The sequence below is a fragment of the Nicotiana tabacum genome, chromosome 4 (genome assembly GCF_000715075.1).
Source record: "Nicotiana tabacum cultivar K326 chromosome 4, ASM71507v2, whole genome shotgun sequence".
Classification (NCBI taxonomy): Eukaryota; Viridiplantae; Streptophyta; class Magnoliopsida; order Solanales; family Solanaceae; genus Nicotiana; species Nicotiana tabacum.
In genome coordinates this window covers 86909628-86927830 of record NC_134083.1, presented here as the reverse complement: position 1 = coordinate 86927830, position 18203 = coordinate 86909628, and the positions used below count along the sequence as shown (strand labels likewise).

The 18203-nt window shown below is 32.9% G+C and overlaps 2 protein-coding genes and 1 non-coding gene across 4 annotated transcripts; 2 read left to right on the top strand and 1 right to left on the bottom strand.

Moving 5' to 3' along the window:
* The first annotated feature begins 4015 nt into the window (after positions 1-4015).
* Positions 4016-10843, top strand: LOC107814260 (trihelix transcription factor ENAP2-like). 2 transcript variants are annotated; one of them, XM_075252152.1, is made up of 3 exons: positions 4016-5078; positions 10391-10458; positions 10551-10843. In XM_075252152.1, the coding sequence occupies exons 1-2, from the start codon at positions 4322-4324 to the stop codon at positions 10432-10434; spliced, it is 801 nt and encodes a 266-aa protein (XP_075108253.1). In that variant the 5' UTR covers positions 4016-4321; the 3' UTR covers positions 10435-10458; positions 10551-10843. The 2 variants fall into 2 exon arrangements, with proteins under 2 accessions (XP_075108253.1, XP_016495127.1); XM_016639641.2 differs by lacking the exon at positions 10551-10843 and having other exon boundaries at positions 4020-5078; positions 10090-10393.
* A 416-nt stretch (positions 10844-11259) lies between these two features.
* LOC107814259 (LOB domain-containing protein 21-like) lies at positions 11260-12110 on the bottom strand. The gene has a single exon (XM_016639640.2). The coding sequence runs from the start codon at positions 12066-12068 to the stop codon at positions 11532-11534; it is 537 nt and encodes a 178-aa protein (XP_016495126.1). The 5' UTR covers positions 12069-12110; the 3' UTR covers positions 11260-11531.
* A 75-nt stretch (positions 12111-12185) lies between these two features.
* Positions 12186-12259, top strand: TRNAI-AAU (transfer RNA isoleucine (anticodon AAU)). The gene has a single exon. It is a non-coding gene; the product is annotated as a tRNA-Ile (tRNA).
* Positions 12260-18203: the final 5944 nt, after the last annotated feature.

Sequence of the window (18203 nt, the reverse complement as noted above, 5' to 3'; positions counted from 1 at the left end):
TGACCGTAAATGCAAAATCACTGGCAGACTTTATAGTTCGAAGGGTTTGGTCATTTTTGATTATATGGAGTTGTGGAGCTCGGTTGGAGGTGATTTTTGGGAGATTTTTAAACACAATTAAAGAGGTAAGTAAAGTTTATTCAATTTTGATGATAGATATTAATTATCCATGGATTATTTACCTAGTTTATGTGAATTTAAGATAAAATTTGGGGATTTGGACTATGATTTTGGAGAGTGAGATTTTAAGATTTGAGGGTCGATTTGAGATTAGAATTGGATGAAAAATATATATTTGGACTCGTATCAGAGTGGGTGTCAGAATTTGTGAGTTTGGTCAGGTTTTGGAGTGCGAACCCGGGGTTGACCTTTTGGGTTGACTTTGCATATATGATTCAAGATCTTAGATTTATCATTTGGAATCATTCTATATTGCTTCTATTAACGATATTAAGTTGTTTTGGCTAGATTCGAGTCGCTCGGAGTCCGATTCGCATGGGAAGGGCTTTTTAGAGTATTGATCTTCGCATTTTGAGGTAAGTAACATATCTAAATTTAAATTTGAGGGTAATTATCCCTAGAAACTATTGTACTTAATAGATGTTGGTGTGACACATGTGCTAGGTGATGGGTGTGTGTGCGTACACTGGGGTATTCATGATCTGGATAGTTTTTAGGCTAATATATACCTTGTTTTGGTATCATGTTTACTCCATTGTATGACTACATGAGTTATTGTTCATGTTAAAAACCATGTTTATGCTACATGCTCCTTCGTTTGAGACATGATAGGACTATTCTTGCTGTTTTGAGTTGTTTGCCATAATTGTAGTCATGTACTTAGCCAAAATTCTTCATCCGCATGTTATATCTCAGTCTCTGTACCTGATTTATTATCATATCACATGTTATTGTAGCATTCTATATGTGATACTATTTGGGCTGAGTTCTATGAGATGTGAACCATTGGGACTTGAGCGGTTGAGGAATGAGGTAGGCCATAGATCCGTGTTGTGAGTGATATTTGGATCGAGTTGCATACCGCAACGGTTTGACATTTGGATCGGGTTGTACGATGCAACATGCATGCCGCAACGGTTATATGTGTTATTGATTAGCACTTGGGCCAGGATCCGCCCCTCCGTAATCTGATATTACAGTTAGCGCAGGTACGATGATATATATGTGCTTTGGTAATGGGCATATATGTCAGCACCCGTACAGTATTGAGTGTAGCTATGTGTGATGGTGAGGGGATTTGTGCCAGGCACCGTGAGCGTGCTGAGTGTGGTCATTCTTGATGGTCTCATTGTGATGATGTTGACTTGACATGTATATTTGACATGTAGACTTAGAGATGAATTTTTCTCATGCTAGCTGATAAATGAACTGTCTTAATCTGTGTTGGGCGCTTTGACTGTTATATTTAGGAAGCATGTCTAAATTTTTATAATTGTGAACGAGATGAACTTGGCATCATTGAGTTATTTATTTTTACTGATTCCATTATGTCCTGAGTTGTTATTGATTATTGACGTTGGTCACTGACTATTTCTTCCGAGCTCGTCACTGCTTTCAGCCCAAGATTAGGTTTGTTACTTATTTAGTACATGGGGTCGGTTGTATTCATACTACACGATGCACTTCATGTGCAGATCCAGGTACATCTGGACGTGGAGATTATTAGAGTTCGCATCGGTACCAGTTGAGGAGACTACGAGGTAGCTGTTATGTCGTCCACAGACCTTGGAGTTCCTTTCATTTACTTTTGTTATTACTGTTCTATTGTTAAGACAGTTGTGTAGAGGATTTGGAGGGTATTTTGACATTCAATAGTGCTCATGTACTCGTTGACACTAGATCTTTGAGATGATTGTACTTGTTTTACCGTTGTTTTTCTCAGCTATTTCATGATATTCCCATTTTTGAGATTATTAAGTTTTGTTTATTGAATTCATCATTATTATGAAATTCTTGGCTTGTCTAGCAAGCAGTGTTAGACATCGTCTCGGCTCCGATGTGGATTTGGACGTGACATACATTCAACATTATGATTTTATGAGCATTATTTGTATCAAGGCCATCTTCTTTCTTTTTAAAATTTCTTGCACCTTCTTTATTATCTCTAGCATCAAATTAATTGAATCCCTCTAATGTGGACAAAATCTTACTTTCTCTCTCTCTTCGAACCTATTCAGGAAATCTATGAAGAAACTGAGGATGCATAGGAAGAAGAAGGGTAATTAAAAAGTTTGGATGAGGTGTATAATCCTATTCTAGAGAATATTCACTCACGTGTACCATTTATTCTCACCACCTAAAACTTGGCCATTCCTTTATTTGATTCTCAGTCACAAAATAACTGAGGTGTTTCTTCTTCTTCTTATTCTATTTTATCGGTCCTAGTTGTGTTGTGAATTAAGAGCTTTTGAATTGGGTTATCAGCATGGTGGTTTGGTGTTTTGGTGAGTTGGTCTTTTAGTAGTAGGACGGTGTTTTAATTATGGCCAAACGCCCATTCAACTAGGTTCATTTTTTATTTTGGCACCCTATCTCAACCTTGTTCCATTTTGGCCCTCCAACTCTATTTCTTATGTTTCATTTTAACAAAAGCTGAAACAAATGCAAAAAAATATAGCGTGTGTGTATACACAAATCTGAGGTGTAATAAATATCCAATTAAATATTGTCACCTCGTTTTTTTGCTTGAAATTTGAATTGAATCCATGTCTCAAAGAAAATTATTTTTTCATAATGGAATGGATATTTGTTTTTGTGGATTTCAAGTTGAACTGAAAGTATCATGAACACCAAGAAATCTGGGTCGGGTATTTTAATATTGGCCCGTTTGACAAGGATGAACAACATTTAATTGGATATTTATTACACCTAAGATTTGTGATACACACGCGCTATTTTTTTTTTTTTTTGCACTGGTTTCAGCTTTTGTGTTAAAATGAAACATAAGAAATAGAATTGGAGGGCCAAAATGGAACAATGTTGAGATAAAGTGCCAAAATGGAAAATGGAAAATTGAATGGGTTGTATATGTGTTTGGCCTTTAATTATAGTTGTGTATAACAACTGTATATATATATATATATATATATATATATATATATATATATATATATATATATAACATTTTGCTACCTAGTACTTGTAAGTACATTTATACAATTATATCATAATAATTATCTTATACTTTGCATAATGCGTTTATTAAAAAAGTATGAACGACGACGACAACAACAACACCATATCTAGTGAAACTTTATAAGTGGTGTCTACGGAGAGTAGTATGTACGCAAACCTTACCCCTACCTTGTGAAAATAGAAAAACTGTTTTTGCCATAGATCCTCGACTTAAGAAAAATATTGTCACAACAATTATGAAAAGAAAATACAGTGTGAAGAAGCTATGGCAGAAAAACAGTAGCAACAGCTAGAAAATAACTAAGACAACTGACGAAAAAGAAATAACAGATAGTAATAGAAATCTAAGGACAAGAAATACGAGAATAATACTAGTGCTACATGTAGGAAAAAGTATGAATGAGAAATATTATATATAATGTGTGTAACTATGCATAGCAATATCTATGATGTGTATCACTGTGTAAAACATGTACCAATCTCTATAATTTTTTGAATTTCTTTTTATTTTCAACTACAATTAATAAAATCGGATCCTTCAATTTTGCCCCTTTTCTAACCTTTTTTTGATGACAAATCGTAGCTTTTTCTGTTTTTGGAAGAAGATTGCAGAGGAATTTGACTTGATCACGCTATTGTATTTACTTGGGGAGGGATCCATCTCTATTGTGTGCAAAATTAGGAGTTTCGTCAGGGGGTTTTTCAAATTGTATAAAGATATGGGCACCAAAAAAATCCGTTAAGGGTTGCTGAGCGTTTTGGGCTATACGAGTGCAAACTATTTATTTGGGCAGTATATAAATGAAACTCTTCCTTTAAAATATAATTCAAATATTTTAGGAATTTAAATAAGAAATGCTTACAGTTGGCCGTTCACTGCACGTAAAAAAATTAAAAATGAAAACGCAGCGAGGAAAAGTGATGTGCCGGGTAAAATTGGGAGAAATCGTAGACAAGCGTAGGCATAGCCCACTCCGTCCAATCATCCAATAGGCAGCTGCTGACGTCCCCCCTCTTCCGGTCAGATGTACGGCCAACTTTCCTTTCCCATTCCTTATCCCCTTTCCCCCCGATGTTTCTCCCCTTCACCTCCGGCGCACCTTAGCATCTTCCCCTCTCTCTCTCCAGAACCGATCCGCCTGAACCGGAGACGAACCGGTTTCCAATGGAGAGCCAAACCGCTACCCCCACTAGGCCTCACGCCGGTGGACGTGAAGACTGCTGGAGTGAAGGTGCCACTGAAACCCTAATCGAAGCTTGGGGCGATCGCTACGTCAGGCTTAATCGCGGCAATCTCCGGCAGAAGGACTGGAAGGAAGTCGCTGACACCGTTAACTCCCGTCAATATGGCGTTAAGCCTCAGCGCACTGATGTACAGTGTAAGAACCGGATAGATACTTTGAAGAAGAAGTACAAGCTTGAGAAAACCAAGTCATTTCCGTCTAAATGGCCATTTTATAACCGTCTCGATTATCTCATTGGTACCAATAACGTTTCTACCTCGCCGTGTAATAGAAAATTGACTGCCGCGATTACACTTACCGTTAAGTCAAACTCTAATCCTAACCATAACTTTGCTGCCGTGAATTATTCCGGCAGTTCATCGAGGTTGAATTCAAGTGGTTCAAATGACAGCTCGCACGATGATTTGCCGTTTGGGAGTGGAGGGAGGAAGAATAAAACGGAGTATGTAGGGTTATCGGAGGAAACTACAGCGTACAAGGAATTGGCACGGGCAATATTGAGGTTTGGGGAGATATATGAGAGGATTGAGAGCTCAAAGCAGCAGCAGATGATGGAGTTGGAGAAGCAGAGGATGGAATTCACCAAGGACCTGGAGGTTCAGCGGATGAATATGTTCATGGAAACTCAGTTGCAGATCGAAAGAGCTAAACGTCCTGCCAGGCATCCTACTTCAACAGGTGAATTTTCAGATGCTTACTGCAGTTTTTTGCATTTCTCTTGGCTTTATCCTTATTGATTTAGCTGTTCTTTAGAATGTTGGAATTTGTGTCTGTCTAGAGTTAAATAGGTTATTATAAAGTTCAGCAAATGAATCTATTTCTCGGTTTGAAAGCTGTGAGTGTCCTGAGATGAAACGAATGCTGAAGAACTAGTACAATAATCTGTCTGAATTGGGTACTTAAAGGGGATCTTTTAGTGTAATTCAGAAACCAACTTGTTGTATGTCCTTAAAAGTGGTGAAATTGAGCCAATCCAGAAAATCCTGTTCTTTATACGATCAATTGGATCATACTTGAAGCTAGAGCATTGATTATCCTTAAGAGATCACAGATAATCTGTTACTGTGCTTTTCCTAGGTCCCGTTTTGACTAAAATTGTCCATTAAAGATGCTATTCACGAGTGCATAACCCCATAATGTTTGCATTTTTTAATGCAAGCTATGTGTTGTTGGCAGTTACATCACTGTTCTGTTACAACGTACAAGATCCTCATAGTTCCCAGCCTTTTTCTTCATGCTTTTTTCTTGCTTTTAGGGGCTAAACCATGAAATCTTTATAACTTACTGTTATGTAACCTATGCTTATCTCAAACATTCTTACTATTTGTGATTGTGACTGGGTCATGAACTTTGGGAAATTTCCTTTCCAACAATGTGTCTGCGGTCTGGCTTTCCATAGAGTTAATTGATTTTCTGGAACTTCGCGCATTAAAAGTCTACCCGCAGTTATATAGAGCGTATAGTTCATATGTTCGAAAGATGTGGGTAAAGGATACGTGAGCTGACGGGTAGGCAAGTTTAGGGTTTTAGGCTCTTTTTTCTTGATTCAATTTGATTCCTGTATCTGAATGGTTGCAATGGTCGGTGCTATTAGTTTGCTTTTCTCCTGTATGTCCTTGAATGCACTCACAGACATGGGGTAATCAACGATGAAAATCCATAGCAGTCTAAGTTTCTTTAAAGTTAAGGTCTCACTTGACTCACTAGTCATTTCATTTTTATTTCCTTGTTGCCCGGTCAAGAGTTATTTGCTACTCTTTCTGCACTGTAATTTTGTATCATGCAACTATCTCTATATTTTGTTTCTTACTCTTCTGAATTGCCTCTGACTAGAAGGCAATATCTGGAGGTAGATTGTTTACCACGTGTGACGTTGTCCAATTTGCATCTATGTACTCACGAGTCACGACCTACTTGTCCAAATTCTCGTAGAGTAATCCTTTTCTTGTAGCAGATCTATGCAACCATTCAGATACATCAGAGGATATGAATCAAATATATAAAAGTTGCTCTGTTGAAGGAAGGGTCACAAATTTAATCCACCTTTAGGCAGCCTAGAAGTTTTAGAAAAATGGCTAGAATAGTAGAAAGTCTTCTCCAGAGTAGATGGGGTTGTCAATACTTGGATTTTTTGAGGTCAGAATCTCTTTGGATCGAGATGGAACTGATGAGAAGGACCAATCGACCCAAATGTACTGAAGCGATGTTGAAAGATCGTGAACAACTTCCATATAGGCCTATGAAACGGCGTGGTGCTGAAAAATGACTGCTGGCGGGCTATGGAAACATGTGGGAACTCCTATTGTGGCTTGGCTTTTTGGACTTGGTTCACATTAGAATTTTGAGTTGATTGGTACTACTGATTTATGCACAGCACCCACGGAAAGCAATAAATCCAACTGACGAGATAATAGCCGAAAAATGCACAGGCATTGAAAATTCTTCTCCTAGACATACTGATAAATACACAGATTAATTTCACAATAACTTTGATACCGTGTGAGATAAAAGAGAAATAAGGAGAAGAGATTCAGGAAAAACATGAAGACAAATGTAAATTCACACTTTCGATGTATACAGTTACATTTCTCGACGTGGAGTACTTTTATGCAATCTTCTATATTACCTCCTCCCTTTCAATTTATGCGTCTTACTTTCATTTTTAGTATGGTTCAATAAGAATGTCTCTTTCTATATTTAGTAAGTTTCTAATTCCAACATTCCTATTTATCCTTAGCGACACTCCCTTATAGGAATGACATGACATGTTTAAGACCACAATATTTAAAGGGTAATTTCGGTATCTTAGACATACCGTAATTTCGGTATCTTAGACATACCTTTAATATGAGATCACAAGATTCAAAAGTCTTTGTTACATTTTAAAACTGTGATCTGTCAAACTAAGACAAAAACAAATGAAACAGAGGGAGTACATATAAGTCTAATCTATTTAGAACCGATAAAACATGGGTTTATAGTTGTAAGAAAGTACAAGTTGGCCCGGATACCACGGTTATTAAAAAAAATAGTTGTAAGAAAGTAGTAGCAATTTTGGACTGGTGTTTCTTTAATAGGAAGCGAAAGTTGATATTTGACACATCAATCTTGAAGCTAGTCACATGTGGTTAGCTCGGTCAGTTTCACTTTGACCAGCATGTTGGCATTTTGTTATCTTACTAAATCCTACTCAATCGCGTTCCAATCAAAATTATGGTCGAATATAATGACCTTTTTAGTGATTTGTCATTACTTCTCCTGGGCGCTCAGTATTTTCTTTGACAAGTCAGCACCCTCAATCAGGGTTGTAAATAGCGCTCGCCTCAGCGCTAATAGCGTGAGGCATAGCGATGCGAGCCTCCATCGCTTTTATGCTGTGTTGCGTTTTACAAATAGCGCTCGCCTCTGCCTGTGTAGCGAGATGCGACTGTAGCGTCGCTTTTAAAAAAAAAAAGAAAAAAAGTAGGGATTGAAGAAAACGACTCGCGAATAGGGCTTTGAGCTTTCAGATATTTCTTTCTTCTTCTGTTCTTCACGTTTCAAACAGCAGAGCAGCCACATCGATTTCTTTCTCCAGCCATAGCCACAGTGGTCGACCCAGCCACATCTCGAGTTTCTGCCATTTTCTTCTTCATCCAAGTCGACCCAGGTATGCTTCTCTTCTTCTTCGAGTTTCCTTTTTTTTTTTTTCTTTTCTTCTTTCTTCAGTCTTCAGTCTTCTTTCTCCTTTCTTTCTTCCTTTTTCTTCTCCTCCTCGTCTTCTTCAAGCAGCAGTCAACAGAATAGAGTCTGCTTTTGCTCTGTTTTTTCTTCCTTTTTCTTCTTCTTCTCTTCTTCTCTTCTTTTTTTTTCTTTTGCTCTGTTTTTTATCGAGCAACACCCTGTTTTTGCTCTGTTCTAACTTCTGTCTTTCTTTTTGTTCTTCAGTTCTTCTCTTCTTCTTTCTTCTTTTGCTCTGTTTTTTGTTTTTCAATTCCTTCACAGCTTCACTTTGGGCAGAGGCAGAGAGCTTTATTTCAAACCTGAAGAAGAATAGATGTTGCTTGTTTTAGTTTATGAATCTACTATCGAGTTTTTAATTTTTGAATTCAGATATTTCTTAATATATTATTGCTATTGATTTTTTAGTTTTATATATATATATATAGTATATTTTATTTTTTGTATAAATTGTCGCTTCACATCAAAAAGGCGAGCGCTTCGCTTCTCGCCTCAGTGAAGCGGGCCCTCGTCGCTATTTGTCGCCGCACGCTATTCAAAACACTGCCCTCAATATTACCTCTCTTTGAAAATTGGCCTAAATCTCTTCTTTGGCACTATCGAGTTTACCTCATTCTTTTTAACTTTTGACCTATCAATTCGCGGCCTTGGTAAATATAAGCAATTAATGGTGTTACCACATAAACACCTTTCTGATAGGTTGTATTCTGGGCATCTCTAACATATCCTTCATATCTCTTGGTTTCTTCAACTTTCCATCTTTGATTAATTGGTCTAGCTGCTTATCTTAGCTTCATCTGCAGCATAGATACAAGGATCACAGGGTTTCTCATTTGTAATGAGCAAGTGCTATGGGATATCTAAGACAACTGGAGCTCAAATAGCAGGTTGAAATGGTCTAATAGGAATTGTTTAAAGCTAATTGAGGTTTACATTTGACCTAAATGGTTGAGTTTATATTCTAAGTTGTGGCACTCACTTTATCTTCAAAATTTGGAGTGTGCGTTTCAGTTAAAATATTTCACAGAAAGGAATCATAACTTTACCTTGTAGAACATTGGCTTGTTTGACCCATCAAAAAAAAAAAAAAATTGGCTTGTCCGAGCTAGAGTAATATGAACAAAGTGGTCTAATGTATTTTTGGCTATAGCTTCGCCCACACCTTACTCTGGTTTAGGCACAATATTAAAAAGATTACTGTTATTAATTCCGAGCAGGACAATTGTAAGGGCACATTAATAAACAAGAAAAGTACAGGGATCTATTTGTTTATAAATGCAATTGCCAGCTTTTGCATTTTTTCCAATGTTTTCACCTTCTTTAATTTTTTTTGGGGGGGGTGGGGATGTTGCAAGTTGTTGTCATCATTTTTGATGATGTTGTTTGTTTTAATTGTTTTACCTCTTTCTTCCAGTAAGTGCGTAAGACTGAGAAAGGAAGAAGACATATGGGATAAGCTATGGTTACTGGAAAATATAGTTATCATCCCTATGTAACGGAGCTTGTAATTTTACATTTTATATTGAAAATAATCATGACTAATTGCCAAAATTCCAGATACAAAATTGTCATATGGTGTGTATTGTGCATATTGCCAGGGTAAGAGTATGAGGTTCTATGTTCTTGTACATGGTATTGTGCCACCTGAGGAACAAGATTTATGAATTTTGACTTGGAAACAGTAGTGCAATTACCTTTGCACTACTTTTTTAGCATAGGATTCTATCTCCTTCCCTCTCTTTCTGACACGAAAATGACACACTGAACTATTTCTCTAATTGCTTTTTTATATTCCCCTTCTTTTTTTGTGATAAGAAAATCGTTCTCTTTACTTTTGGTCCTTACCTAATGATTGGAAGTCAGATGTGCTTGTATTGTTGAATGAAGTCGACGTTGCTATACACTTGAGTTTTACTTGCTTATTTTCTAGAAAGGTGTTCCATTGCTAACCTTCATGTACTTTTCACAGGAAAATAGTTATCTGCAGCAGTTACATCTATTAGGACAGACTAGTGCTGCTGACCAAGGGCTAAAGTCACCCGAAGTTGCTTGTAAATTATTCATGCAGTTAACAGACTCTCAGGAAACCAAGATTAATGTGTTTGTATTTGGGTCTGCTGTGTTTATGTAGATGATATGTTGATGTGCTAAAACATTAGTTGTAGTATTATTTATTAGGGTGAAGTTTTTTACACTTTGGTATTATTCAATGTTTTATGAATAACTGGGCTTTTCACCGACTTGTTTACGATCAGTCTGCAATATTGTAGGAACACGGAGTATTGAGGTTGTGTGTAACATTCAACGGCCTTGATGCTTCTTTCTCTTGATGATCAATGTACGTACTTCCATTATTTGCTTGCTTGCAAGCAGTTGACTAGTAGTTTACATTATTGAGGAAAGGACTGATGGGGGTCTATTATAACCCAGGCTTCTGGGGTATTGTTGTTGGGGCAGCAGCAACAACAAAACTATGGCAGGTTTCTATGTCATGGCACATCAGTGGATCATTTCAACTAGCAACCGTGAGCAACTATTACAGGAACTTTGATTCTTTCTACTGTAGTTGCAAATATGTACCTACTTCTCAAGGGCAGCCAAATGGTCTTAGATTTAATCCTGCAATAACTAAACATTGAACATCGAAGTTATCCTACTACATGTATGCATATGTAAGTTAGCTGATGAATTATTGAACAATGGAATTGTGGAAGTATTTTAAACTGAGAGTTCGGGTTATTGGGCGGGGGGGAGGAAGTCTAGGCTAGCTTGTTACTAATGATCATCTGTCTACTTTTTGTTTCAAATTAACTATTGCTGCGATCTTGATGTCTTTAAAAACATGGTCAATATCCTCTCCATGCTTTTACGTCAAACGGAACCGCTAAAGCTCAAATGCATAAACATTACACTTATTTTTCCTGTTTTAACTCCCTTTTATAATTGAATGAAATAGAATTCTAATGTTTAAAATGCCACTGGAAATGGAAAGTGATGGACCATCTTTAAAGCCCTCCTGAGTAATGAGGTGAACAGTGTGGACTCTTAACCAAAGGAAGTCAACTCATTGAAAGTGAAAAAGGAAATGACAAAAGAACGAAAAAGGCAGCGACTGAGCGGTCATTCATTGTGCTAAAGCTAAAAAACAGTAGCTCATCGAGTTTAAACTATCTAATGTAACAATAACCCAGTTTGGAATTTTACGTTGAATTACCCTGCATCAGCAGAAATGGAAATGAATTTTGCAGTCTAATATTTTTTTTTTTTGACAAGTTATTACCCCATCAAGTCTGTTTCTAATAATTACATTAAATACCATGGAGTTCCATACCATTCTGCAAAGACTTACAAATTATTAGTAATACTAATAACGACACAAGACACAGAAGCAAATAACTAGAGATGGGGTAATCAAGGGAATGGAAATTGGCCAAACTCATTGGTAGATGCACAATGGTCCATGTCAAATGAATTTTGGGCATAGCTATCTAAGTACCCAGCGGTGATAGGAACATCCACAAAATCAGAAGGCATCATGTTGGCGACATTAAAAGGATCATAATCCAACATTAAGGAACAATTAGTAGTAGGATTTTGCTTTGTAGCAAAATAAGCAAGACGGGTTCGAGCAAGCATTAGATCATGTTGTAGCTCCGCCATTTTTCGTTGTAACGAAGCTATGGCGCCAATGCAACCATAAACAGGGTCCCTTAGTCTCACCTCGGCCTCGTAAACAAGAGAATTAACGGTGTCTTCTCGTTGATCCTCGGGCACTTCGTTCAAGATCTTGCTCACATTGCTGGCCCCAAACACCTTGTGAACGTTGGCGAATTTCTTGGGCTCGTCGGACCGAAAATATGGAGCGAATTGACAATTTGGACTGCACCTTCTCTTTAAGAACTTGCAAGCTGCACAAGATGAGCTTGAACGTGGTTCGTGACTCTTCATGGTTTCCTCTTTTTCGATTCTTCAAACTTCGCCTTAATACCATTTTGGCTCATGTATTTATAGGCTTTGAGAAGATAAAGGATTTCAAATATTATGATTTGCACCATACGAACAACAGGCCCATTAGCTCAGTTGGTTAGAGCGTCGTGCTAATAACGCGAAGGTCGCAGGTTCGAAACCTGCATGGGCCAAGTTTTTCTACATTTTTCTTTTTGGAAATACTTGGTTAAATATACTCCATATCACTCCACCTTTCTGGAAACATAAGTTTAAAAGATCTATTTCATGACTTTCTTGACATACAGAAAGATAAGTTGTGTAATATCTAATCCTCATTTCAATCACAATAGAATTCCGTTTTTTTTCTTTTCCGTGGAGAATTTAGCTAATATTTCATTTTCAACAGATTTAGGAGATCACAATGTAACTTACCCATCTATCTTCTATATATAATAAAAGGAGAGGCAAAAACATATTATTAAGACGAGTGGTATAACCACAAAAAGCCAAGTGGTATTATTAAGACAAAATAAACTACCTTTTAAACTAAAAAAAACCATTTTAAATTTTGAATTAATTGGTTACTCTATTGAATTAATAAATATAGATATCTTATAATTAGCTATATTAAAAAATAAAAATATAAAAATAAAAATAAAAACTACACATTCAAATTAGTGAATAATTTCAAGTTGGAGTTTTAAAGTTATTTTAAAATTAAAAAACAAAAAATAAGAAAAAATTAAATTAGCTACAATAAAAAACGAAAATCTATATATAATAAAAGGAGAGGCAAAAGCACATATTAAGACAAGTGGCATAACAACAAAAAGCCAAGTGGCATTATTAAGACAAAATAAATTACCTTTTTAACTAAAATAAAACTTTTAAAATTTTGAATTAATTGGTTACTCTATTTGAATTAATAAATATAGATATCTTATAATTAGTTATATTAAAAAACGAAAATATATATAAAAAAATAACTAATCATTCAAATCGGGGAGTAGTTTCAAGTTGGAGTTTTAAAGTTATTTTAAAATTAAAAAATTAAAAATAAGAAAAATTTAAATTAGCTACAATAAAAAAACGAAAATATTAATAATAAAAAAAAACCAACCAGTTCAAGTTGGGGAATAGTTTAAAGTTGGAGTTTTAAGTTATTTTTAAAAAAAAACGAAAATAAAGAAATAAAAAATTGCAAATTCAAATTGGGGTGTGGTTTCTATTTGTAGTTTTAAAATTATTTTAAAATTGAAAACGGAAATAAAGATATAAAACAATTTCCAATTTAAACAGGGGAGTAGTTTCTTTCTAATATCTCTCTTTATATATATATATATATATATATATATATATATATATATATATATATATATATATATATATATATATACACACACACACACACACAAATAAAAAAAGTAAATAATTATATGATGCCAAGTGGCATAACCACGAGACGCCAAATATAGATTTTTAGGACAAAACTCCAACAAAGTTGGTGTTTTAAAATTATTTTAAATAAAAAACGAAATTGAAAAAAATATTGCAAATTCAAATTTGGGAGTAGTTTCAAGTTGGAGTTTAAAGACAAAATAAACTATCTTTCTAACTAAAAAATCTTTTGAATTTTAAATTTTGAATTAATTGGTTACCCTATTTGAATTAATAAATATAGATATATTATAATTAGCTATAATAAAAAAACAAAAAAAATTACCCATTCAAATTGGGGAGTAGTTTCAATTTGGAGTTTTAAAAACATATTAAAATTAAAAAAAACAAATGAAAAAGTAAAATTACCTATAATAAAAAAACGGAAATATATAAATAAAAGAAATACCCATTCAAATTGGGGAGCAGTTTCAAGTTGGAGTTTTAAAATTATTTTAAAATAAAAAAATGAAACTAAAGAAATAACAAAACTTTCAATTCAAATGAAAAATACAAAAAGTCAAGTGGCATTGTTAAGACAAAATTAGGGAGTAGTACCAAGTTGGACTTTTAAAATTATTTTAAAATAAAAAAAGAAAATAAAAAATAAAAAAAACTTTCAATTTAAATTGGGGAGTAGTTTCAAGTTGGAGTTTTAAAATTATTTTAAAATAAAAATAAGGAAAATAAAATAAAATAAAAAATCGGGGAGTACTTTCTTCCTAATAAAGTAGCCTATATAAATATCTTTATTTTATATATAAAAAAAATAAGTAAATAATTATATGATGCCCAAGTGGTATAACCATAAGACGACAAGTGTAGATTTTAAAAAAAATAAAAATTACAAATTCAAATTGGGAATTAGTTTCAAGTTGGAGTTTTAAGACAAAATAAACTTCTAACTAACTAAAAAACCTTTTGAATTTTAAATTTTGAATTAATTGGTTATTCTATTTAAATGATATAAATATAAATATCTTATAATTAGCTATAATAAAAAGATGAAAATATAAAAATCAAATACCCATTCAAATTGGGGAGTTGTTTCAAGTTGGAGTTTTAAGATTATTTATAAAGAAAAAAATTAGATGTAACAAAAAGAGGAAGAAATATATATTAAAAAATCTACCCATTCAAATTAGGGAGTAGTTTCAAGTTGGAGTTTAAAAATTATTTTACAATAAAAAATAAAATTAAAAATAAAATAAAATTACCAATTCAAATTGGGGAGTAGTTTCAAATTAGAGTTTTAAGACAAAATAAACTACATTTCTAACTAAAAAACCTTTCGAATTTTTAAATTAATTGGTTGTTCTATTTGTATTAAAAAATATAGATATCTTATAATTAGCTACAATAAGAAAAACCAAAAAAAAAACTACCTATTCAAATTGGGGAGTAATTTCAAGTTGAAAATATAGAAAGTTTTTAAAAAATAATTACCAATTCAAATTGGGGAATAGTTTTAACTTGGAGTTTTAAAATTATTTTAAAATAATTAAAACAAAATAAAGAAATAAAAAAACTTTCAATTCAAATTGGGGAGTAGTTATTTCCTAATATTCTCTCTCTCTCTCTCTCTCTCTCTCTCTCTCTCTCTCTCTATATATATATATATATATATATATATATATATATATATATATATATATATATATTAAACATAATTATACATATCGGTAGTTTTTTGATAAAAATAATAAAAAGTCTTATATCTTTATACTTTTGATGAATTTAAAATTATAATTTAGTAAAAAATATTACATTATTTAAATTTTTAGTAAATTTTAAAATAAAAAAAATAATTAAATATTACAGTAGAAAAGAATGTACGAAAAGATGGGGATAAAGAGAATTTTACGATATTTATAGACATAATTAATAAATAATGAATAATAAATAATAAATAAATAACACTCAATAAAATTATTGATAAATTTAGAAAATTTTGAACAGTATAACATAAGTTTTTTAAAAAAAATATTTTCAGAGTAATAAATATATATCTATATTATAAAAAAGAGAAGTAATTTTAAAATATAAAAATAATTGACAAGTTAATAAAAGTCACATTAGTAAGTGTATAGTACTAAGTACTTGCTAATTTAATAATAATAAAGGGTAATAAGGAACAAATAATTTATTCGATTACTATTTAATGTGTATTCTTTTATTTTGTGTAGATATTTTTATATTTCTGTACATACATGAAATAATAAAATAATAATTAATATTTATTAAAATAATTTAATATATTAGATCATAATTTTATAACATTAATATTCTGTTAAATTATTCGCGGATCGCGCGGGTTCTAACACTAGTTTTTATTAAAAGAAGAAAGAAAAGACAAAGCAACTGAAAAAACTGACTCAGTGCCTGACAATTGATATGTATAGTGGATGGAAAATAGTGAAAGATGGGTTATCGGTATATATTTATTTCTAGATGAAGTAATATGGGATATGAGAGTTTAACACTTAATATATGTTATATAAAGAAAAAGAAAAAAAGATGAGACAATTATGTCTTGATAAAGTTAATTGACCATTGGGGAGGGGGGACAATAGGACGAGATGGCTCATCAGCAAAGCAAAGATGAGATGTTTCAACTGATAATCAAAAGAAAAGAGATTTCACAAGATTAGGAAACCCTACAGAAAGTTGTATCTTCTCTAAAAGATGGAAACCTATGGATTCACAGCCTACACAAAGATTCAAAGAATTGAATTGCACTATATTGGAGCGGGGACTTAGTTACGTGGAATAAAGTGAAACATGTTTCCATAGTACACTAGGACCTTTTATATTTTTTTAGGTGATCCTCGGACACCATCAAATTAAATTGACATATATAACTCTTTATATCAAATCTAATAACCTGACATATAACTGATTACTACTATTCAGGTTTGAACCTTCCATCTCAACTGTGTGTAAGATAGAAAGCTTATCAAGTATGCTAGATCACAATAGGGCCGACTGAAGGACTAGGCAAGTAAGGCATATGACTTAGACCCCAATTTTAAAAGAATATATAATGTGTTAATTTTTTCTTAAAAAAGTTTAAGCATTTTATAGTAAAAATTTATCATTGTGAAGTTGATATGACTGTTAAGGAATGAAAAAGTCCTCCCGAGTAAAGTTAACATATCTTTATGATTTTCTTAAACTTGATAAACCCTTTATTTTGTATTTTGTACATTCTGACCACTAAAGCTTAATAGTCATTCTAATATTGATGGCTTAGACCTATATTTTAAATTAAAAGTGTTAAGAAAAGTAGTACAAGTAGAAGATAATACTCTAATGAATATATTTAATTAAATAAAAAGACTTAATTTTTTTTTTTCAAATGCCTAACAAATGCATTAACGGAAAGAAGTTTTTGAAATAAAGGTTATATGCGAATCTTGGTTGTATTAGATTTTCGCGATAAGCCAAGTCTTGTCATAATCATATTTCCCAGTTTTCACAAGGAAATGATTCTTGTCAATATACCATTTCATTTCCACCACCTAAATTGCTTTACCACATTAGGAGCATGATATCATTTTAAATCATTAGGTCAAACACGTTTTCAGATTCTTTTATCATTACTTTGTTTGGCAACTTTAAGAATTGAGCTACATAAATTGTGGATTAACTTTCCTAACCTCGTTACAAATGATTGGTTTGCGTTTCGAGTTAACTTTTGCTTTATTCTAGGTTGGGTAAGTAGATCATCTGCTAGATTAGACAAATTAGACCCATTTTATAATATGCTACTAGCCTACTAGAGAAATTCTTTCTAATTCTATTTTAAAAATCAATATTTTTCTAAAATTACCTTTAATTATTTCGATGTTGATCACCTGTTATATTGAACTGTTAAAAGGGTTAAGTAAAAAGGTTAATGAATCTATAATATGCGGCTTGCCTAGCTTTCATGAGTAGGCGCTATCATGACCCCCGAGGATGAAAAATCCGGATCGTGACAAAGAAGTACTGGACTGCCACTTATGATCGTATGAGCATTTTATAAGTTGCACTTTCTCTCTTATTTCTCTGACTTTTTACAGTTGATACTTAATTTTGATTATTCATTTCATTTGCTGTACGTTAGTGCCCTATATGGGATCGCTAATAGATTTGCATTTACAAATTTGTAATAGCAGAGTAATTATTATTTTTATTAGACTATTTATTTGTCCTTATCGAAGAAATTTATTTGCAATTAATTATCTTATATCTAATTGATTTTATCTAAGTTAAACCCTTTATATAATTAGTATAGTTCAAGTAGGGGTGTACAAAGAAAACCGATAAACCGAGTCAAACCGGAAAAAAAAATCCGATGTGGTTTGGTTTGATTTGGTATTGAAAAATAAAACCCGATCATAATTGGTTTGGTTTTAACTAAAAAAAAGTCAAACCGAAACCAACCCGATAGTACATTTATATAATTTTAAAAAATTTTATACATATAAATATTTATTTTAATGTAATTTATAAATATATTTTAAAACTTTTTCACAGTTTTATCTTTTAACGTATTATTTCAAGATTAGACTTAACATTCTTGGGTGGTAAATAAATTTTATAGACCATAAATGTAGTAACTCAAACAAAGTTCAAATCAATACTAATGCTAACAAAAGAAATTCAATTCAATACTAGGAATGACGAACGTGTTGGCTAATTATTTTAGTTTTA

Coding starts and splice junctions, on each gene's coding strand:
- LOC107814260 (XM_075252152.1), top strand. CDS start 4,322: ATGGAGAGCCAAACCGCTACCCCCACTAGGCCTCACGCCGGTGGACGT. Junction 5,079..10,390: donor CAGGCATCCTACTTCAACAG/GTGAATTTTCAG, acceptor GCAATATTGTAG/GAACACGGAGTATTGAGGTT.
- LOC107814259 (XM_016639640.2), bottom strand. CDS start 12,068: ATGAAGAGTCACGAACCACGTTCAAGCTCATCTTGTGCAGCTTGCAAG.